Source organism: Clavelina lepadiformis, chromosome 2, assembly GCF_947623445.1.
Source record: "Clavelina lepadiformis chromosome 2, kaClaLepa1.1, whole genome shotgun sequence".
Classification (NCBI taxonomy): domain Eukaryota; kingdom Metazoa; phylum Chordata; class Ascidiacea; order Aplousobranchia; family Clavelinidae; genus Clavelina; species Clavelina lepadiformis.
The window spans coordinates 24,688,276-24,710,167 of NC_135241.1; the positions used below are offsets into that span (position 1 = coordinate 24,688,276).

At 36.9% G+C, this 21,892-nt stretch overlaps 4 protein-coding genes and 1 long non-coding RNA gene across 5 annotated transcripts; 3 read left to right on the forward strand and 2 right to left on the reverse strand.

The window, feature by feature from the left end:
• Positions 1-3,672: 3,672 nt before the first annotated feature.
• Positions 3,673-4,927, forward strand: LOC143444839 (retinoschisin-like). The gene is made up of 4 exons (XM_076943617.1): positions 3,673-4,002; positions 4,076-4,216; positions 4,290-4,459; positions 4,526-4,927. Exons 1-4 carry the CDS (start codon positions 3,726-3,728, stop codon positions 4,661-4,663), a joined length of 726 nt encoding a protein of 241 aa, XP_076799732.1. The 5' UTR covers positions 3,673-3,725; the 3' UTR covers positions 4,664-4,927.
• Positions 4,928-8,046: 3,119 nt separating this feature from the next.
• LOC143444833 (EGF-like repeat and discoidin I-like domain-containing protein 3) lies at positions 8,047-9,547 on the forward strand. Its single transcript, XM_076943611.1, has 5 exons — positions 8,047-8,348; positions 8,464-8,517; positions 8,691-8,831; positions 8,905-9,074; positions 9,169-9,547. The coding sequence occupies exons 1-5, from the start codon at positions 8,057-8,059 to the stop codon at positions 9,304-9,306; spliced, it is 795 nt and encodes a 264-aa protein (XP_076799726.1). The 5' UTR covers positions 8,047-8,056; the 3' UTR covers positions 9,307-9,547.
• Positions 9,548-11,393: 1,846 nt separating this feature from the next.
• Positions 11,394-12,623, reverse strand: LOC143444841 (uncharacterized). Its single transcript, XM_076943619.1, has 3 exons — positions 11,873-12,623; positions 11,641-11,781; positions 11,394-11,573 (listed from the first exon to the last, which is right to left on the reverse strand). Exons 1-3 carry the CDS (start codon positions 12,132-12,134, stop codon positions 11,485-11,487), a joined length of 492 nt encoding a protein of 163 aa, XP_076799734.1. The 5' UTR covers positions 12,135-12,623; the 3' UTR covers positions 11,394-11,484.
• A 690-nt stretch (positions 12,624-13,313) lies between these two features.
• Positions 13,314-19,632, reverse strand: LOC143444844 (uncharacterized). Its single transcript, XR_013113773.1, has 6 exons — positions 19,278-19,632; positions 18,808-19,044; positions 18,514-18,604; positions 18,233-18,326; positions 13,607-13,840; positions 13,314-13,472 (listed from the first exon to the last, which is right to left on the reverse strand). It is a non-coding gene; the product is annotated as an uncharacterized LOC143444844 (long non-coding RNA).
• On the forward strand, positions 14,408-15,145 carry LOC143446424 (fibroleukin-like). Its single transcript, XM_076946042.1, has one exon. The coding sequence runs from the start codon at positions 14,408-14,410 to the stop codon at positions 15,143-15,145; it is 738 nt and encodes a 245-aa protein (XP_076802157.1).
• Positions 19,633-21,892: the final 2,260 nt, after the last annotated feature.

Sequence of the window (21,892 nt, forward strand, 5' to 3'; positions counted from 1 at the left end):
ATCTTTCACTTCATAATATCATGGAATCTTTGGTTGAGATTATAAAGCAAATTCTGCAAAGCATCAACTTGCTACAAACAGCCAAAAGTAGCTTAAAAGCACAAATGCTTAAAATGCTTTCGATATAGAAACAAATTATCGATGACGTAGGTAGCACCTGAGGTGTTTTTGTTCTAAGCTTACTAGTATTGGAGCAATATCTTGCCAAATTTGGCCGCATATTGTTGCGAGTCGACAATCAGCAGCAAACAATCTCATTCGACTGCCATGAAAATATAATCGCTTGACATTCACCAGCATTCCAATTGACACCTCACGTAACCAGTCACATTAAAAATAAAAAGAATGTATCAAAAAATACAAAAGAAAAACCTAGTTTGGCTTAACAACGCCATGTATTTTGTAATTTAAAACGATACCAGAAGTGGGTATCGTGTTTACAGCAGCATCGTGGGGGCATTTCCATATAAATGAAAAAGCTGATCTTAAAAGTCGCATAAACACTCAGTGCATAACAACACTTCACTGCAGACTGAGCAAGGTATGTAAGACCACAAACCACAACTCATCACTATTTAAGTAATCTGAACAAATCTTTGACTTATTTGGACTTTTAAGATGACCGTTAGTGACGTAGCACCTGTTTGTGCTGCTTTTTCTAATTTGAAAAGTCACTCAGCAAATTCCTGACCAAATTTAGCCACATAGTTTGCCAGCTTACGTCTTTATAACCAGCAAGGCTGTAGGATTTGTTCCAGATTAAAGATCTTATGCGACTATATAGGTCGGTGATTTTAGAGAAATCCTGTAGCTGCTGATAAGTTTACTTACAAGCTAGACTTCAAGAGAAAGCTGTTTATGAAATAACTTTTCAGAAAAAGGTCGCTATGTGTTATCGCTAGGACCATTTTTATTTTGACCTAAAAAAATTTTTTTTTGACTTTATTTTTATCAAATTTTGACTTTATTTTGACCTAACGAAATTGCTTATTTGTAGAGGCCACAGTTCTTCCTCCAGTTACCCAAACATAATATTTTGTCGATTTCAGACCCAAACGTAATATTTTGTCGAAAAGTCAAGGTGTTTTATGGATTATAAAAAGTGTGTCGTGTTTTTTGGCGATAGATTTAGGTAGCTTGTGTTATTTTGTCCTTGTGAAAAGGGGGTTTGGTGACAGTTAATCACGCGACACTTAATCACGCGACACATAATCACCGACACATAATCACTAGGACATTTAATCACGCGACATTTAATCACGCGACACATAATCACTAGGACATTTAATCACGCGACACATAATCACTAGGACATTTAATCACGCGACATTTAATTGTCACGGACTTTGTTCCCACATGTTGTTACTTATCATCGTATTTTCGTTTGAAGCGAGCGTTTTTACCAATCAGCACCGTGTACGCGTTTGTTGAACTATTTTAATCACGTGTTTTGGCACCTTGGTTGTATATAAAGATTGTGCGATTTTAGTAGTGGAGAGTCTGAGTCGGCGTCTGGCTGAGACCAATAAAATGTAGCTTTTCGAGGATCGTCGGTTTGGTTTATTAGCGTGATAACGCTACTCAGTTTCACAGTGGAAAGTGACTCACAGTTATTGGTGTCGCGGTTCACCGTAAGCGTGAAATTAAAACCTGGCTAACTGAGCGAGAAAATAATCGTTACATAATCACACATTTACAATATTTTTTTACATTTACAATTTACAGCAATGTTATGCATAGGAAATGTAAGCAACTGCACTTCGGTTGTTATACGAGCCTGGCACCGACTTTTCTGGTAGAGTTTGCAACGCCACTGAATCGTTCCGTTTGCGTACTCACGGTGTTTGACAAACTCGTACTGTTTGTGCAGCACCGATTGATTCCCTTTCGATGTTAAGCTAAACTGCACTGTCTTATTAGTCATAGTAGCCCTAATGTCCGTTCGCCCCGACATTTCTGGTAGAGTTTGCCACGCCACTGAATCGTTCCGTTTTTATTAGTCATAGTAATGTCCGTTAAATTAAAATAATCACGATTTACAACGGTAAGACAGCGGCAGGCTATAGTATAGACAAAGACACTGTATAAATGTCGTGTGATTAACTGTCTAGTCATAGTAATGTCCCCTGAATTGAAATAACCACGAGTTACAACGGTAAGACAGCGGCAAGCTATAGAGTATAGACCAAGGGTCCGCAACCTAGGGCCCGCGGGCCGTATCCGGAACGAGATTGTCTGTAGACTGGACTAGTCGTTATAGATACAAAGAGATGTGGCGGTCGTGATAGTAAATTGTAATAATTTATTCATTGGCATTGTTCCAGAGTTCCAAACCGACACAAAACAAGTAGCATTGTATTTTACGGTGTAACGTTTTGATGGTACTTTGGTCAAGAGCTTCGGTGACAATACAGTAGAATAATGTTAGATATTACATAGGTTATACTTTCGGACAATATAACAATTAGACTTTATGAAGCTGGTGTTGATTTAAAGAAACATTATAGAGAAAGCTGGCGCAACGGAGTCAAAACAATTGTCGGGGAGTCGCATCCAAGTGATTATGTGTCGCGTGATTAAATGTCGCGTGATTACGTATCGAAGTCGCGTGATTAAATGTCCTAGTGATTATGTGTCGCGTGATTAAATGTCCTAGTGATTATGTGTCGCGTGATTAAATGTCCTAGTGATTATGTGTCGGTGATTAAATGTCGCGTGATTATGTGTCGCGTGATTAAGTGTCGGTACACCGAAAAGGGCACTTTGCCTCGATTTTCTCCGCATGGTAAATTCTAATAAACAGCAAATTAAACAGGGAATGCTTGTTGTTGCTCCAATCCAGCTTGATGGCGTTTACTTTTCCTGTGGCTTTCAACAAAATACTTTTTATCGCACTTCACTATAATCTCGCAAAAATTGCACCTTAAATCACCCCCGGGAGTTGCATTAAATTCATCAGAAAAATCTCGACAAATCTGTCTAACTTTTGCTGAAGACGATTTAGCTTGCTTAGGCATTTTTGTACAGTATTACAGAATGTCAGTAGGCTATTCCTAAAATCCAAACTGTTGATCTTCGAAAAGACCACGTTTATGAAGAGGAAGTGTTTTATAAGAATTATTTAAATACGTAACAATGAATAAACAATGGACAATTTGCGATAAAAGTTACTGCTGATCCAAGTGGGCATTGTGACTTATTTCCTGCTTTTATGGGTTAATATGGTTTAATTGTGTCGCAGTTCCTGATTTACAATGCTTCCACGAGGATTTTTACAAGAATTACTCTCAAGAAACACAAAAACTTTGTAAAAAGCCATATTTTGACAAATTTTGACTTTATTGAAAATTTTGACTTTATTGTAAATTTTGACTTTATTTTGACCTATAAACTTCTTAGTAACAATCCCCTAGGTGCTGAAAACAACTTTATTCTTTGATTCGTGGTCAGACGAGGTCCTTAAAAATTTTTGACTTTATTGACTTTATTGACTTTTGCGGGCCCTAGTTATCGCCATTGTTGTGGCCTATTCTGCTATCTTTGGTAACAATAGCCATGAAGGTAAAATCTATGTATCAGTTGAGCTTGTAGTACACTTGCACCATACATCAACTTTATAAGCAGAGAAATTTGTTTGAAAAACAGAGTTTTGTTTTTATGTGTATTAAAACAAACTTAACTAGATATTTTTCAGGTTTATCGAATTAAGCTCACTTGCATGTAAAATGGCGGTGTTTGTCAAAATTAGTTCAGTTTTTTTCTTTCTGGTTTTCGTCACTTCCATTCAAGGTCAAAGTGAACAAATTTGTTTGAACTTGCAACGTGAACCCTCAGAACGTCCTTTGTCTACCACCCACCAAGGACCTCCAGGCCGACGTGGACCCCGAGGTGCTATTGGACGGCAAGGAACTAGGGGAAATCCCGGTCCTCCAGGACAATGTGTTTGTGATTTGACCGAAGACGAGCAAAAGAGGTTAAAACTCCTCATCAATCTTAACAGAGGCAAGTAAATTAATCTTGTGTAATTTATTTAAAGAGACGAATATATAGGAAAAAATTGACTTTTTAATTTCAGTTGAGCTTTGTCCACTTGGCATCAAAAGTGGAAGAATTCGGGATGCTGATATGACGTCGTCGTCTGTGTATTCGTCAACATATGCAGCTCATCTAGGAAGATTGGATGGATCTGGAGTTTGGCTTGCCAAACCTTCAGAATGTAAGAACATCTCGAAGAAGTTTTTTGACTTTGTAAAAAGTATTTTAGAATTGTTCATCACTTGTTTTCACAGACCACCGTGGGGCTTGGATCCAGGTTGACATGAAAACTCCCACAACTCTGACTGGTGTCGTCACTCAAGGTAGAGAAGCGCATAGCCAATGGGTGACCAGTTACAAGATTTCTTTCGGGAGTTCCCCGGATGAATTAGAATTCATCCAGGATAATTACGGAAACGACATCGTGAGTATTGTGACGTCATTATGTAAGGTGTTCAAACTTTTAAAATACTTTTTTATTGTTTAACAGATTTTTGAAGGAAATACAGAGCAAAGCAGTCACGTGCTCAATTTGTTTCCTCGCCCAATCACAACAAGATACGTCAGACTTGTGGCAAGAGAGTTTGTCGCACGTATTGCAATGCGTATAGAATACGTCACTTGTTAAATATGCGTCATCAAATGTTTTATAACTGAGGCTTGTTGTTATTAATCACGTCCTTTGCATGTTGTTAACAGTGTATATTGATTTAAAGAGAAAATGTTTGAAACTTTAATTATCACAAGTATTTGAGATTTACAAGCGTTGATAACCAGAATTAAATGTTTAATGCACATTATGATACAGTTGCAAAGACAAACGTAAGATTTTAATTTCAATTGATTTTCTTGTGTGAGTAAAACGTGAAGCAATAAAATCAGGGCTAGTTGATGGTAGGTGTCTTTTTAAACGAATAGCGGAACTAGAAAAGCAGTAAATATACAAATATATATTGTATATGTAAGCTTTTATTATTTAACACGGTGTAAAACTGGTTAACAGAAGATGTTTTAAATCTTATGTTGCCTAGTTACAAAGCAAAGTTTTCCAGAATACCATTTCGCTACACAATCATGCTGAGCTAATGAATACCAACAATATCCCGGCAACATGCAAGCAAATTGTGTGTGGCCTTTTAAAGCTTTTTAGACAGCTTTCGCATTCAGATACATTCTTTGCGAGCTGAATCAGTCCAGCAATTAGCAACAAATTGTCTTGATGAAACAACAAATTTGAAACAACAAACTACAGGCTTTCATAGATGAGACATTCACAAGGTCAAGTTTTTCATTTATGTTGTAATCTAAGCTCAAATGTTTGACGCTGGAAGTGGAGAGACTGCTTCCTTGGGAGTAGCTTGAAACATGCCCATGCCAAATGCTGCTGCTAATAATTTGCATAGATATTTATCCTGGTATAAGAACATGGTGCCAACGATTAGATAAGGCCATGACACATAACATAAGTTCTTAATCATGATTGTGGTTAATTTTTGTAATCTTGTTTTTCGTTACTTGGTTTTACTGGACATTTCATGTTTTATTACTATTCTTGTTTATTTACATGTGGCGTGAAAACTTAAAATTTCCCATACCAGCTACCAAAATGATTTATCTCCGTTTTGTTTTGCGAAAGCGTTTTCAGGAAAGACTTGATTAAACATCAATCAAACTTGTCAGCTTGCAAATGTTTATCATCGTTGACTACCATCTCATCCATGGACACATGCCCATGGCCACTCACAAGCAATTATGACGTCACACTGCCATTTTCTCAAAGCTCTTGGTTACATAACCTTCAACATTTTGCGCTTCATCGTAGGCTTTAAGAATGTTTCTAGACAAAATGAACATGTCTGACGCAGGTATGTTTAGAAATAAGTAAACGTGGTAATTTTCCTAGACACTTGTGGGCACTTCTTACAGCTCAATGAAAGCCAGTGTGAGAGTTGTATAATTGTATAACTGTATAATGTGTGTATAATGTATAACTAAAAAACATCTACAAATATCACAGTTAAATTAAGCTTTTAAATGTATTAACTGCTAAATTACTCCAAATCACAAATATGTCAGAAAAATTTTCCGAAAAGGTGGCGGTACTTTCTTAAAATAGGTATGATATTTTCTCCTTTGATGATTGACAGCTTGATGATTGACATCTTGATGATTGACAGTTATACCAAGAGTACACTCATAGGATTAATATCAGCCACCGTTGTTAGCGCTAGTGTAGTGAGCGGCACAATAACCTGGAAACACTAATAGCAATAAATGGATGAACAACGACCAGGTCTTATTTCTATAAAGATAATTATCTTGGTATGAAATGGCAATTTGATACAGAAAGCCAGAGGCGACCAACAAAAGCTACGTTTAATATTGATATTACCAAGATTTTTGTGACATGTTTAAATTTAACAGACGATTATAAGTGAGACAAACCGGTTAAATAACCGTTACATCAATAAATATTGCAAGTTACAATTCTGTCTGGCGGCTTTGCATTGAATGGATTAAGTGCAGCTATGACGTAGCGCGTTCCATTATGAGCTTCACTTTCAATAGCAACCGTCTCTTATTGTAAAACTTAAGTCGAAAGAATGATGTTCTGTTTTCCTAGGAGACACTTTTAGAATTTCACCATCATGACGATCTAGTCCAGGAACAAAATGGGCTTAAAATATTGTCGGAACAAGCAAATTAAATGGCGACGTATTGTTTGCACACAATGTGTATGTACAGCTATGCTCATGAAATATTTTATGCGGGTGATTTGGAGAAAGAATAAAAATTAAGTTAAACAAACAGGTTGCCAAATTCGTTGAAGTATTTAGTTGAAGTATAAAATATAGCTACGAAGTGCCGAATTCTAAGAAATACCAGTTACATTTCAATAACTAATAAAGCAAGGATCAAGTTATGACATCATGGAAAGATCTTTCAACAACACGAAGTAAATTCAGCAAAACCTCGACTTGCTACAAACAGCCTGAAGCAACTTAAAACCACAAATATTCAACATCTATTATATTTGGAAAGCGGTTATCAATGACGTAGCATCCAAAGGTGCTTTTTTCTAATTGTACAAGTTTTTGGAGCAATGTCCGACCAAATTTGGTCGTACATAGTTTGCGAGTCGACACTGAGCAGCAAACAATCTCATTCAACTGCTGTGAAAATATAATCGCTTGACATTCACATAAGTTGCGAAATAAGAAATTCAAACACAATTTATAGAGATAAAGTAAATGAACGGGATCTAAAAACAGAAAAGAAAAAATTGTCAAGTTTTAAAACGCCAAATCTATTTGTGATGAAAAACAATATCAATACAGTCCATCATATTTACGACTGAAGCGTGTTCGAAAATTTGAAAAATCTGTCTAAATACCCAGCTTTCTACATTGACCTAAGAAATCAAAATATTTTAAAACAGCAATTTACTACAAATTGAGCCAGGTTTACAAAACCTCAACTCTTCAATGTTCGAAATAATTGAAAAATCTAGGGACTTATTTGGACTTGGATGGCGACTGTTGATAACGCGCATAACACTTGCTCTGTGTGAGAAACTTTTTCTAATTTTACTCAGCAAAATCCTGACCAAATTTAGTCACATGAATTGTTATGTTGTGTCTTTATAACGAGATAGACTGAAAGTATATTTCAGAAGAAAAACTGCGCGTATGCAGCTATACGGTAGGTTTGTGATTGCAGAGAAATTCTGCATAGCGGCATTAAAGTTTACATATAAACTAATATATACAGCATATAACTTTAATAAATGACTGCTTTTGCAATAAATAAAACTTCGAGGTAAGGCAGTCTCGAGCAGTTGTTTTGTCGTCTCCTAATCTGCTTTTGTTATGTGTCAATTTCATAGCCATGTACTGCGAATGATATGTAATTATAAGAATAGATTAAAGTGCCATCGGTCAAGCTTATAAATAAACCACTTAATTTACCAAACAGACCTTCAATTCGTGCGTATTAAATAAAAATTAACTTGATATTTTTCATGTTTAGTGAAATACTTTCGCCTAACATGGCGCTAGGACTTACTTCTGTTGTTTCTTTTCTGGTTTTCGTCACTTCCGTTCAAGGTCAAGGTGAACAAATTTGTTTGAGCTTGCAACGTGAACCCTTGGAACGTCCCTTGCCTGTCACCCACCAAGGACCCCCAGGTCGTCGTGGACCCCAAGGTGCTACTGGACGGCAAGGAACTAGGGGAAATCCCGGTCCTCCAGGACAATGTGTTTGTGATCTGAGCGAAGTCGAGCAACTTCGCGAAAGGCTTAATGACGTTTCAAGTATGTGACGTCATAAACTGCTTTTTCGCTCACTAAAATTTTGTTTTCAAGATATTACTGTTTGTATTTCTGTAGTACTACTTTCACAAACACTTAAGTTTACTTATTTTATAAGGTCGGTACGAAAATGTTGAACGGATAATCAGAAATCTCATGGAACATAACAGAGGTGACCACAACAAGTTGAATTGAAATTCTATTATATAAACATAATGCGCTATGATTTTATCATTGTATATATCAATAATCATTCATGCTTTGTATATCAATTTTAAAAACTTATAAATTGCATTTTGCATTCTATAGCAATAAACATTAAAACATAATTTTGCTTTGTCAAAGCTGAGCTCTGTCCCCTTGGCATCAAAAGCAAAAAAGTTCAGGATGCTGACATGACGTCATCGTCTTTATATTCGTCAACCTACGCAGCTCATCGAGGAAGATTGGATGGTGCTGGAGTTTGGATTGCTTCTAACGCAGATAGTAAGAACTTCTCAAAGAAAGTCTTCAATCTTTTAACAAAAATTTTAGAATTTTTCATCTTGTGTCTTCACAGACAAACGAGGAGCCTGGATCCAAGTTGACATGAAAATTACCACAACTTTGACCGGTGTCGTCACTCAAGGAAGAGGCGCCCACAACCATTACGTGAGCGGATACAAGATATTGTTCGGGAATTCCCACGATGCGTTAGAGTTCATTCAAGATGATGACAGAAATGATGTGGTCGGTATTATGACGTCATTATAAATGTTATTGTTGTAAATATTGTACAAAAATTGTCAATCAGGTTTAACATCACTTTTTGATGGCTCAACAGATTTTTGAAGGAAATACAGATCAAAACAGTCATGTGCTTAACTTGTTTCCACGCCCAATCACAGCAAGATACGTCAGACTTGTAGTGTGGGATTTTATCACACATGTTGCCATGCGTATGGAATACGTCACCTGTTAAAATATGTGACGTTAAATTTTAAAATTTTATACAACTGAAACTTGTTATTGTTAATCACAACCTTGGTAAGTTGTGTACATAGTGTTTGCTGATTCAAATATAACTTGTTTGAAATATATCGATTATTACAAATCTTTAAGATTTACAAACGCTTGCAAACAAAAATAAATGTTTAAGATTTTAAGATTATTTGATGTCGTGTGTCAGTAAAACGTGAAGGAATAAAAGAGCGGTCAGTTGATGGCAGAGTTGATGGCACTGAACCAAACACCAAAGTCTAAATAATAAAAAAATGTAAAATAGGTTTATTCTGTTTAAATCTCCGATGATAATACAGTCAAATCCGCTTAATTCGGACACTTTGGTTCCGCTCACTTTTGGCCGAATTAAGCGGAGAAACGGCTTTGTCCGAATTAAGCGGAAAATCAATTGTTCGTTTCATGGTAATGCATAAAGGCAAAAAACGCATTTAAAATACTGTACTGTTGCGTAATAAATGAATTGCAGCTGCGCTATACTGCAGTAACTGGCACTGATCGCATAAAACGTCTTCGTTTACTTTAGTGAGCAATTTCACTTTTTGTCCTAAACTTTTCTGTACAATTTTGTCCTACAAGATGGACGCGATTGTACCGAAGTAAAAGCGACTATGAAGCTGGCACGGCCTTATATGAGTTCATTGTCGATTGTTACTGCATCGATCGTCATTGTTTCACCATAATCGCTCATAATGCAATTGCATCTTGTCTTAAAACGAAAGAAGTACTGTTTATTGTGTCATAACCTAACGATGGAATTGCGAACATGTGTCCGAATTAAGCGGAGAATTGTCCAAATTAACAGGAGTTTTTTACGTTCAATTTTTACTTTTGTTCCGTTCCCGAGCATTTTGGCCGAATAAAGCGGTTGTCCGGGTTATCCGGTGTCCGAATTAAGCGGATTCGACTGTAGTTCGCATAATCCTTCCCCGCCACATTTGGACGTTGCTTTTCCATTTAAACGATCATCGTCGCAGAAGGAAAATTTTAGAAACTTAAATGTACTCGCCAGTAGCAATCACTGACGTCAGCTGTGCTTGTGTAACAAACAGTGGAAGTTCTTTTGCGTAACCCCATATTTAATTCCTATGCTGCGTACAAATTTTTTTACCTTAAATAACAATTGTGACGTATCCATGACGTTGTCTTGTAACCGCGCACGTATAATGCTGAGTGATTCACAGGTAATTATGATGTCACAGCTCTTTTCTCATTAAACTTTTTACCTTTTAATATTCTGCTGCGCCTTCTTACTGTTGTCAGCATTAAAAGTGGTGAAAATGAAACAGCTGGTTCAACATTAATCGCGCTTGCACTGTCGTCCGAACACTTCTGAAGTAAAAAGGTAAAATGGTCGGAGGAAGCAGCAGAGCCCAAAAGGCTTAAAACGTGCAAAAATAACGTAACCAAATGATAAAAGTGAATAATGGTTAGGGCGGCCACTAAACCCAACATACAATGAATAAACAATCTCAACAAACAAAAATATAATAACTTATATGGATTTGGACACTGAGGCAGTGCGGCAACTACAAACTAGCTGATAAAAAATGGACGTGTAAGTATTAATCTACTTTTGAATCTTTAACAAATGATAAGCAAAGCTAAGTACAGATGTTTTGAATAACCGTAATTGTGTCCTACTTCAAATAAGAAAAAAGCGTTTTTCAAACAATATTAAAATCTTGTTTCGTCTTTTTTTTTTATAAATCAACCAACGATTACAAGGCGCGTTTTACAGGTGCGCAATCCCTAATACAAATATCCTGAGCTAACAAATAAATCGCCAATAACACATTCAATAACACACACTGGGGAGCCTAATTTGGAAAAAAGCAATCGAAACGCAAATTCCAGTCCTTCAAAATTCATGTCATACCAAGACTATGAAAACATCTTTTGGTGTTAAAAGTGATTGGTAGTGACGTAACAATCTAAACACTTTTCTGCAAATGCTGTATATAATTCAACGAAAACCACTTTGTAGAAGCGTTTTTTGTGGTTGTTGCTACACACAAAAAAATTCTGCAAGCTCGCCTTAAAGTAACATTCGGAATTGAGGTTGATTTCATAACAATTGTCTGGTCGGCGAACGTTGCGTCATAATGCGGATCCGCTGCGATTAGCCTGACGTAATAATTTAATGGTCGCTTTGCACCAGTTTGTCCATGGAAATTTCCATGACGTCATCGCCAGTAACAAAAAGAGTTTGCCAATCAAAGCAGGAACCTTGGAAGTGAAAAATAAAAATTCAATTTTTGATCAAAAAGTCTAAAATGAGAAAATTATTTCAAACCTTTTCTTTGTATTTTTCCAATCTCTTTTGTCATTGGTAGATCTTCTTGTGTGACGGCACAAAACCAGTCAAGTTTGATATTTCCCACATGTTCGTTAAAGTCAATTGAAGACTCAAATTTTAAAATATTTGTGTTCATTCCTGTGTATAGATATTAGGCATTTCAGGATAATATTTCTTGTAACGGGAAACCGCACAACTTAAACATAGAAATCTAATATTATCGACTCACCAGCCTCAACCACATCTCCTCCCTTGATTAGAAAATTTAATTTTCTCTTGGGAATTTCTACCAAGGTGTAGTCATCGCCCTTTTCAATTACGTTTAATCTTTCGTCAGAAGTGACGTTGACGTTGACCTTTATGACGTACATCCCGGGTAACAAGTCATCCGCTTTAATCATAAGTTCAGGTTCAACTAAGCTCGTGTTAAGTTGAACTCCATCGCCAGTTTTGGGATGTCTATTTTTGACGTCACTCGATACGCTCGCCATTTGTAATCAACGGAGAATAACTCTCTAACGCATCTGAAGTTAAGGTCCACGCTTAAGACCAACTCTTCAACCACTTTCAAAGGTTCGTCGAGTCCACCGCCAATTTTCCCGTCGCGAATTCTCACGCTCTCCAAGCATGACAACGGTAAAGCTTTCGGGACATATCCAACGAAACGAAACGATTGTTTTTCGTTTCTGATAAGCACGACCACCTGCCGAGCTTCGTCGAAAAGACTTTCGTTTGTAATTAACATGTAAGGTTCGGCATCAAACGGTAGATTTGGCAAACCCACATGTTTATATTCTGTCTTTGAAATCGTCAAAGTTAAGTTCTTTGCTGCCTTTTCATCGATTATTAAATTCATTTCGTACTTTCCCACGTCACCTCTGATGAATATAAAAACCTCTCTACGAATTTCGTAATGAAATCCCCGTGACGTAATATATACGTCGTGGATCTGTGGCAACGCTTCAAAAGATGCGGATGATGTCATTTTAGAAATGTTATTTCTAGCTGTTGCCACAGCTTCGTAAATATCTGCTTGAGGCAAAGTTGCCTCTATCGCCATCATGTGGGCAGAATTTAGAACTTCTGAAGACCGACAGCTTGGTTCGAGTCGATATGATGTCGATTGCAAGATTTACCGGAGCTCCTGAACTAACTGTCACGTTTATGACGAAAACATTGGGTCGAAAACCGACGTATTGTTTCGTCATAACTTTAAGATTTTTGATCTTTTCGTAAAATATGACTGGTTTGAAATATGTCACGGAAGAAACATGATTAATTATGATGTTAATTGTGCACAATTCGGATAACGTTTAAGAAACGGCCGTTTTTTCTTTGACGTAAGACATTTGTCAGAAGGTGAAAATGAGAGAGGGTTTATACGATTGGTATAAATAGCCTATATGTGAAAATAGTGTTAAAAAATAGTGAAGAGCTTATACGCAAAAAGGAATATACACGATAAATAACAAGATCACATCCTAAAACAGGTTTTCAACGAACTCTTGCTATTGTATTTGACATTTGTATAAAGATTAATAAAATGCGCGCTAAAACTAAGTTTCACTGCGCAAACGTGAGCGTATCCGCGCAGCTGCGCGCCTCAGAGAGACCACCTTACTCATACTTCTTACACATTTTTACTCACCGATGTGATTGTAAACAAAAGAAATAATTGCTTCGCTGCATTTTGTTGTGAATCTTTCCATAGTAATCAAAACATTGTTTTGAAAGTAAAAGTTGGGGTAACCAAATGGTTTTTCAGTTATGCAAATATGATTCACTTTTCCATCTCTGCTTTGGTTAACTTCAATTTTGCTTTTGCACAACTGTATGAAAAAAAATATAACGAAAATAAATGCAGTAACTTTCCATGGACTCTTAGCCCATCATCCAAAGCAAAATGACTAAAAATATATTTATAATAATGATATTGACAAATATACACAATGAAAACTTGTACCATGACATCAACAACGCCTTTTTATGTGCAAACTAATGGAACAATTTTTGGATGAGTCCTCATTCCTCAACCCTCATCTGAACAAAACTTCATCAAACTGCAAATATGCAACTTCTCCTTTTTTCAATGTAATTTCCCACGACTTGGCACCAGCCGACATGACGTCATTAACACACTCCTTTGCGGTTGGGAACTCAATCGTTCCACTCGCATTTGTTAAGATTACGCTGCATTCTGTAACGTAAGATATCAATTGTAAAAGTGGTAGAATTAGTAGCGTTGGTTTTCAGGGGAAAGAGATAAACAACTATGTTGGAAAATAAAAAAAGTATCATCAGAAGATGGTTTCTAGATTTGTTCTTCCTATTGTTGACGTTTGATTGGTGGCATTGTGATGCAGCGAATGACCAAGCCAGCAGATTATTGCATCGAGTTCACAAAGTTAGTGAAAGTTTAAGTCAGGAAAAGGTAAAAAGATGGAACTTACGTAATCTCCAAGATTGCAACTACAAACAACAGATGTACGCAAATGCCATAGATAAGGCAGAAACCGCTCAAGGGTTTGAAAACATGGCCAATTTTTTTAAAGGTAACAGAACAAGTTGTTCGTGAGAAAATATTTGCGAGGGATTGGAACGAAATTCATATAAATTTGATGTAACGTTAGTCAGTTCCACAGTGACTTTAAGATTTATCACGTTTTTCGTAAAAACATGTTTTGTATTTTTGTTGATTTCTTGTAAATTTATAGCAGTTTAAAAGAAATAAACATATTATATTAATTGATATATAGCATAGGAAATGTTATTCAAATATTTTTTCCACAATTTCCCTTCAGAATGCACAAACATCTACGCAAGTGGTTCAACATCAAGCGGTATCTACCCGATATGGCTCAAGGAACGATTCCAGTTCACCTACGTCTACTGTGATATGGAGCTCGTTTCAACTAAGAAGAGCTGGACAACAATCCAAAGAAGAATGAACGGAGAGGTCAACTTTAATAGGGGTTGGGACGATTACGTCAGAGGGTTCGGGAATCCCCAGGGTGAATATTGGCTCGGGTTGGAAAATATTTATCGATTATCGAGGCTCACTATCTCACCTTCATCAATATTTCATTTACCAAAACCACCGGAAGTTGGGTTTGATCTTGAAGACTGGGATGGCGTCAAAACATTCGACGAATATAAAATGGTATTGATGGAGCCAAAAGAATCTAACTATAAGTTATATGTTGCTGGACGAAATACTTCCAGTTGTTTTAAGACCTCTCCGATTTTTTTCGGCTATTTCAGCACTCCAGATGTTGACAACGATAGAGACGACAACAGCAATTGTGCCCAAGAATTCAAGTCAGGTTGGTGGTTTAATACATACTGTGACAGATCAAACCTAAACCAACCATATCCAAAGTACAAGCAGGATATGACCTATTACAACATCTTCTGGGAAAGCTGGTATTGTATTAATCCGGATGAAACCGCTTTGCGTTTCGTGTCTATGAATTTTTATCATTACTACAACGAAAGAAATTAACACGACTTTTACTCATGCAAAATTACTAAAATATTCCTGCAGCAATTCCTTGCTTTTCACCGTTTGTCGTATGTATGATGCGCAACTAAAATCTTCTTAGTTTTTTTGTTCATTTTCAGTAAAAACGTTTCAAGATTCAATTTCATGAAATTAATCAAAACTCTCGACAAACCTGTCTGACATTTTGAATCGCGTTCAGCTCGGTAAATACAACTCACGCTCAGCATAAGTCGCTACTTCATATTAAGGTAAATAGTTGCGAACAAGTGTCAGAACACATAGACCAGAAGATCGACCAAGAACCAGGTTGAATAATTACATCACTGACTTGGCCTGGTCACGACTTGGTATAACTTTAGCCAATTTGGCAGAAGTGGAAGAAGATCGCGAACTGTTCAAAGAGCCTCGACTTTCTAAAGTTGCTGCCTACACGACTCTCCTACTGCATTTGGAAGTAGTGGGTTTGAACAAAGGAAAGACAAAGAGAGAGAGAAATACAGACCAAACATAGTCAGTGGTAGCAACATGACGTCATTATTACACTCATTGGCGGTTGGGAACTCAATCGTTCCACTCACATTTCTTAAGACTACGCTGCACTCTATAACATACAGGAGCCAATGCAAATAGTGGAGGCACAAGATTTTGAGAAAGCATTTTGACCACTATGCTCTAATATAAACGAAGTTTCATCAGTTTTCGCGTCTAACATTTGATGACGACCGGGAGAACGACCAAACTATGACGTCTGCATGAGCATTAACTATGTGCAGCTGTGCTATACTCAGTCAATAGCTTGTCAACAACCGATAAATATGAGAATTCGCGCTCCGTTGGTATCTATCGCCTGCACGCGCAACACCATCATACGTGGTGTTGGAAGAACAGCATTGATATGTCGCCCCCGCATTAGGTGATTTCCCTACCCGGATTTCCCTGAACTTCTGCGCCACAGTGACGTTGAACCGCGACGTCAATTTAACTTTCGTGCAAGATCCATCCATGCTTTTGTTTTATCACCGTAGCACGCGGCCACAACCCAATTAAAAACCGAACCCTCAGCGCAAAGGACAAAACTCTGGTATAAAAGTGAGGGACAGACAAGCCTACATCAAAGATGCACGACGAAGCAATTAAAGATAAAATACAAACATGTAAAATGCCTAAGGTAGTGACGTAAGAACGATAAAAATGTTATGTTAAACAGGTGTTGAATAAATCAAAGTGACTAAATATTGTCACAAACTAATTTACGTCACAAGTGGATTTCTTTCACCTTTTTGTTTTGCATTAGACATTTAAAATGGCGTACATAGGTCAACATATAGGTTTTAAAGAAAGGCACAACGTTGAAATAATCTGTTAAAGCTAAAATATACACAGAAACCTACTTTAAAGTACAGACTTTCCATATAGTAGTAATGGTAGATATAGTAGTAATGTTAGGTATAAATATAGTGGTAATGTTTACTATACCTACTACTGTATCAATAATAACCATCCAATACTACACAGTAGGCTACATACTGTAATTATAGCTTAATATACCAACTATACTTGACATAGGCCAACATAAATTGTGTATCATTTGCACAGAAGAGAAAAAATAAAATAATGTAACAGTGAAGTGATTCGCTTGTCGCTACATACAGTCAATCTACATCAGTACCATATCGGCCTTTATACAGCAAAGCTTGCTAAGTCTGCTCAAGGTGTAGGTCGGCCTGTTTGGTTTATTTATAACCTCTTTGCTTTTGAAAAAGTTGGACCAAACCTGGGCAGAATCACTACTTCAGCTTAAAGCAAACAATCGATAGAACCTGGGACGCAAGTGTGAATGCTTGAGCACCCTTTCAATAGTCTGGATACTTTGTGATTATGTTTTGACTTTGACGGCAAAGACTAAGTTTTTAGTAAACTTTCCATGGCCGCCTGACGTAGAAGAATGACAGTAGCTATAACGCTGTCGAATCGGTGAAAGAAATCAACTCCAATTATGTCGTTGATATTTTGTGTCTATTCTTATCGCCACGATTGCAAAATCGATTGTTTTGCAGTTTGCTGCTGAACGTCCTGGGTATTTGGCTGTTCTTGGTATAAAGACATCAGGGTTGGGGCTCTTTGGGGAGGGGGAGGAGGCAGCTACAACCCAAACATGACCCACCGCCGACAGCTTACGTGTGTATTGTCTATGATTGTCTATAATTGTCCATTCTTATCCCTACGATTGCAAGCAATACCATAGACCTTTGCAAGTCGGTAACAATTGCAACTGCCGACCATTATTGTGGCTTGTGAAACCTTCACCTGTAATTTTATACCGCTCCCTGCTCCTGGAAGCCAACTCCATGCAGCGATTTCACAGCGAACAGCTGCAGAACCATTACTAGTCAGGCATATTAAGTAAGGTGCATACTACATAGCATAAGTTATCTACGGTAATATATCTAGCTAGTTTTTGAAAATGATATCAGCTTTAAATGCATTTTTGTGAAGCGTTGGTTTAGTAAATGCTTAGAACATCTTATGAAGCATATTAAGTAAGGTACATAGCATAGGCTTTCTACGGTAATATATCTAGCTAACTATTAAAAACCATTTCAACTTCTAATGCATTTTTGTGAAACGTTGGTTTGATAAATACTTGCAAGTGCTTTGCCATGATGAAGCAATAATTGTCTATTGTGAATAGTGATAAACCTAATTCCAAACTGATACTAATGTCATAATTCCTTCTTTGGTACTAAACAATGTCATTCTCTGAGCTAACAATTGCTGATGTATGGTGTCATTTTCCGGCTTTCTCTGTGTGTTGGAGATAGTTATTTCATATAACTTGCAAGCGGTACCGTATCAGTATGTCACTGAACATACTAAATTCAATTATCTTTCGCATTTTAATGTTACGAACGCGTATAATATTGTTATGTCAAGTTTTGCTGCGAATCATGCAAATATTTGAGCCCCAAAGAAAATGACTTGACAGGCGATAAGTGGCCGGCGAACCAGCAGCTGGACGACACTACTATGGTTAACAAAGTCACATTTTCTTATTTCATAACACAAGCTGATATCTACAAAGCATACCTGCGCATCCAACCATGAATGTAACAGCCAAACCAACTTGTAAAAACCTCATGATCCACATTTTCAATTCCTGATATTTTGTTTCTGGTTGAGCCTACCGGTATTTAAATATAACAATTTAACTCTAATCTCGAGTTACGTGACGTATACAACATAATAGCAATATACTGACAAAATATTACGTGGTGTTTGTATGATGTCACGTTAGAGTAACCAAATATTTCTTCACCAAAATTGCCGCTAAATTTTCAATCAAAATCATCAAAATTGACCAAACTTACCTCAAGTGATCCGAAAAAAGTTTTATGTGATGCAACCATACATATAATATAAACAAGTATATACCACGTCTATCGATGCGATGCAAATAATCTAAACACAAAGATTTCTTTAAATACTGTATTTAGTTGTATATAGTATCATGTTGATAAATGGTATTCTTGTGAAGTAAAGATTTATCAAGTCTTATATGGGCAAGTGGCGATTGCAGCCATAGCAAGGTAGCTATGTGCGAGCGGGCTACATAATATTGAGCGTTGGTGTCGAGCCCTAGATTGTTCAGCAAAAATGCACACCGATGATAATCTTTGAATAAATGTGATGACGTTGCTGCTCGTTGCATTATTGAATCTTGTTTGGCATCTGTCGCTGATACATCGACAATGATGTACCAGCAAGACATGTCATCATGTTGTCGTTAGGTGGTGTTGTTGACAGGGAAAACCTTTATGTAGAGCCGATGGATCGAACGATGTTGGTGGATCATTTTTCAGCAGAGAAACCGGATCCGGAATCAGTGCAACGACCACGATCTAATAAAATATATAAAAACACCAGTAATTACCACAACAAATTTATTCGGAGTCTGATTAAATTTCACTTTTTACACAATTTGATCATAGCAATAAATCTCTAAATACTAGTCAGGCAAAGTAATCATGCACATGCTGGATGCGTAGTGCTTTATGGTTAAACTTCGACAACTGCAAAACAAACACAAGAAGCGAAACTAAATGGTAACTAGTTGCTACTAACTTGTACATACTTGATCATTTGTCACTAGATGGATTGCATCCCTGAGTGTGTTGCAACATCAGAAGATTGGAATGCTGTCTCCCATTCCACTGCAACCACGGTCTGCTGCTGCCTTCATGTTCAAGACAATAAGACAGAATTCGGGTCCTCGCAGACTGGCCTGTTTCACTTGCTGTCCGCTTCTTGGGCGAAGATTTGAAAACTTTTCTGAGAATTCAACTGAAGGCCACTTAGTAGGAGTCGATACGTAGTTTAGGATTAGGGGTGTACACTTTAAATGAACTTGAATGCTTTAGAACCAAATCGTAATTCATTCAAGTTCAGTTTTTCTTTTTCCGATTTATGAAACCGGTTTTCTTTCATACTTAAACGCATTCATTCATTCATTCAAGGCAAACTTTTTTATGTCGATTCCATTACATTGTTGCAATTTGCTGATACTATTTGCTTCGGTGAACATCTACCGTTTGCTGACACCTTATAAGTTAATGGGACTTTTGTGATATTTTGAGACAGCATCATAAACTCATAATGCAATGAAATACTTACGTATACATGTCACTGTATGTGTATTGAAAAGTGCATTAAATCTTGAACTTTTTGCAAGTAATTTTAAATTTAAAATGTTTATCAGAATTGACAAGGACGTTACGTCAATAAGTTAATATACAACACGGAAAGGAAAGAACCAGTTGATTACAAATTTATGTTATGAACCAATTGCAAATTTTTACATGACACGTTATTACAAGTGGTGTATTCCATGCGCTTGGAAATTTGTGAGTTGAAACTTTACAACATAGGTCTGACGTATCTTGCTGTGATTGGGTAAGAAAAAAATTAGAGCACGTTACTGTTATTATTAGCATTTGCTCCAAATTTTGTAAAATAATAAAAGCAATGCTTAAAAATTTTTCTGCTTTATACATTTTGCAATGACGTCATATGCACACACAGTACGTTGGTCCCTTCACACGTTTTAAACAAACTTCAGTTCGGCGAGAATGTCTGCGTTTGACCTTTTGGCGAAAGACAAACAAACAAACAAATGTAATTTCGGGAATCGCTTTTTTCTGAACAAATTAAAATATGATGATTGATGACGTGGCAAGATCCTGCCTCAGGCTTTTTGCTCATCGCTGCCATTAACGTTTTGAAACGTTTTACCATTAACGCTACGTTTAACGTTTTGGAACGATTGAAACGCGAATACATTCATTTTCTTTACGTCAGATTAATATCCTGGGAATGAAACGACGAGTGCCAAATAAATAACGAAATAATTGCACAATGTCAAATAAAATAGTTAACGAAAGACTTTAAATCAAGCGGGAAAACGAAAACTAAAGGTAAAAATGTCCAAAGGTTTTGAGCCAACACATGGTTTATGTAATATTCACGGCTGTACAGTAATAGAAGTCGTCTTGTTTAAACAAAATTCATTTCTAATATTCAACAGTGTTAGAATTACGCCAACAATCGTGGTGTAATTTTGGAAGTAACAGAACTTCATCCAAGAGAAAGGAAATACGCGCAGATCTACCCGAGGCAGGATCATAGCAGAACGGTAAGTTGCTGTAAAATGCCTGACTTATTGCGCAACCACGAACTACGATAAACGAAACGAGCTTTTGACATAATCTTGAATAGTTACCATCCTAACTGGTCGCTTTGCATAGATAAGATGAGAGTAGCAACCTTGATATTGCACTGACGATATTTTGCTCTAATCTTGACATATTGTTTGCGCATAATGTGAATGTAACCTACACATGCTTCCGAGAAACGGTAAAGATTTAGTTTCCAAATCAAGCAAAATTAACCTGATGCAAAATTCGATAATTCAACCAAATTTGAAGAAGATCAACCTTTGAAGTTTTTATTGACGTGCAGTTGTGGTAGACTTCACAATTAAAGAAGATCTCCCACGTCATAATGTCATGGAATCTTTGGTTGAGATTATAAAGCAAATTCTGCAAAGCATCAACTTGCTACAAACAACCTACAGTAGCTTAAAGGCACAATTGCTTAAAATGCTTTCGATCTAGAAACAAATTATCGATGACGTAGGTAGCACCTGAGGTGTTTTTGTTCTAAGCTTACTAGTATTGGAGCAATATCTTGTCAAATTTGGCCCCATATTGTTGCAAGTCGACAATCATCAGCAAACAACCTCGTTCGACTGCCATGAAAATATAATCGTTTAACATTCACCAGCATTCAAATTGACACCTCACGTAACCAACCAGTCACTTTAGAAATAAAAGGAATGTATTAAAAAATACAAAAAAGCTGGCTTTGCTTAACAACGCCATGTATTTTGTAATTTAAAACGATACCAGAAGTGGGTATCGTGTTTACAGCAGCATCGTGGGAGCGTTTCCATATAAATGAAAAAGCTGATCTTAAGAGCCGCATAAACACTTAGCGCATAAGGACGCTTCACTGCAGACTGAGCAAGGTGTGTAAGACCACAAACCACAACTCATCACTGTTTAAGTAATGTGAACAAATCTTTGACTTATTTGGACTTTTGAGACGACCGTTAGTGACGTAGCACCTGTTTGTGCTGCTTTTTCTAATTTGAAAAGTCACTCAGCAAATTCCTGACCAAATTTAGCCGCA

Excerpts from the sequence above, each read along its gene's own strand:
- LOC143444833 (XM_076943611.1), top strand. The coding sequence starts at position 8,057 with ATGTTTAGTGAAATACTTTCGCCTAACATGGCGCTAGGACTTACTTCT. Across the intron at positions 8,349-8,463 it reads AAGGCTTAATGACGTTTCAA|GTCGGTACGAAAATGTTGAA; the intron begins GTATGTGACGTC and ends TTATTTTATAAG. Across the intron at positions 9,075-9,168 it reads ATGATGACAGAAATGATGTG|ATTTTTGAAGGAAATACAGA; the intron begins GTCGGTATTATG and ends ATGGCTCAACAG.
- LOC143444841 (XM_076943619.1), bottom strand. The coding sequence starts at position 12,134 with ATGGCGAGCGTATCGAGTGACGTCAAAAATAGACATCCCAAAACTGGC. Across the intron at positions 11,782-11,872 it reads AGGAGATGTGGTTGAGGCTG|GAATGAACACAAATATTTTA; the intron begins GTGAGTCGATAA and ends ATCTATACACAG. Across the intron at positions 11,574-11,640 it reads TGGAAAAATACAAAGAAAAG|GTTCCTGCTTTGATTGGCAA; the intron begins GTTTGAAATAAT and ends TTCACTTCCAAG.
- LOC143446424 (XM_076946042.1), top strand. The coding sequence starts at position 14,408 with ATGTTATTCAAATATTTTTTCCACAATTTCCCTTCAGAATGCACAAAC.
- LOC143444839 (XM_076943617.1), top strand. The coding sequence starts at position 3,726 with ATGGCGGTGTTTGTCAAAATTAGTTCAGTTTTTTTCTTTCTGGTTTTC. Across the intron at positions 4,003-4,075 it reads CCTCATCAATCTTAACAGAG|TTGAGCTTTGTCCACTTGGC; the intron begins GCAAGTAAATTA and ends TTTTAATTTCAG. Across the intron at positions 4,217-4,289 it reads GCTTGCCAAACCTTCAGAAT|ACCACCGTGGGGCTTGGATC; the intron begins GTAAGAACATCT and ends TTGTTTTCACAG.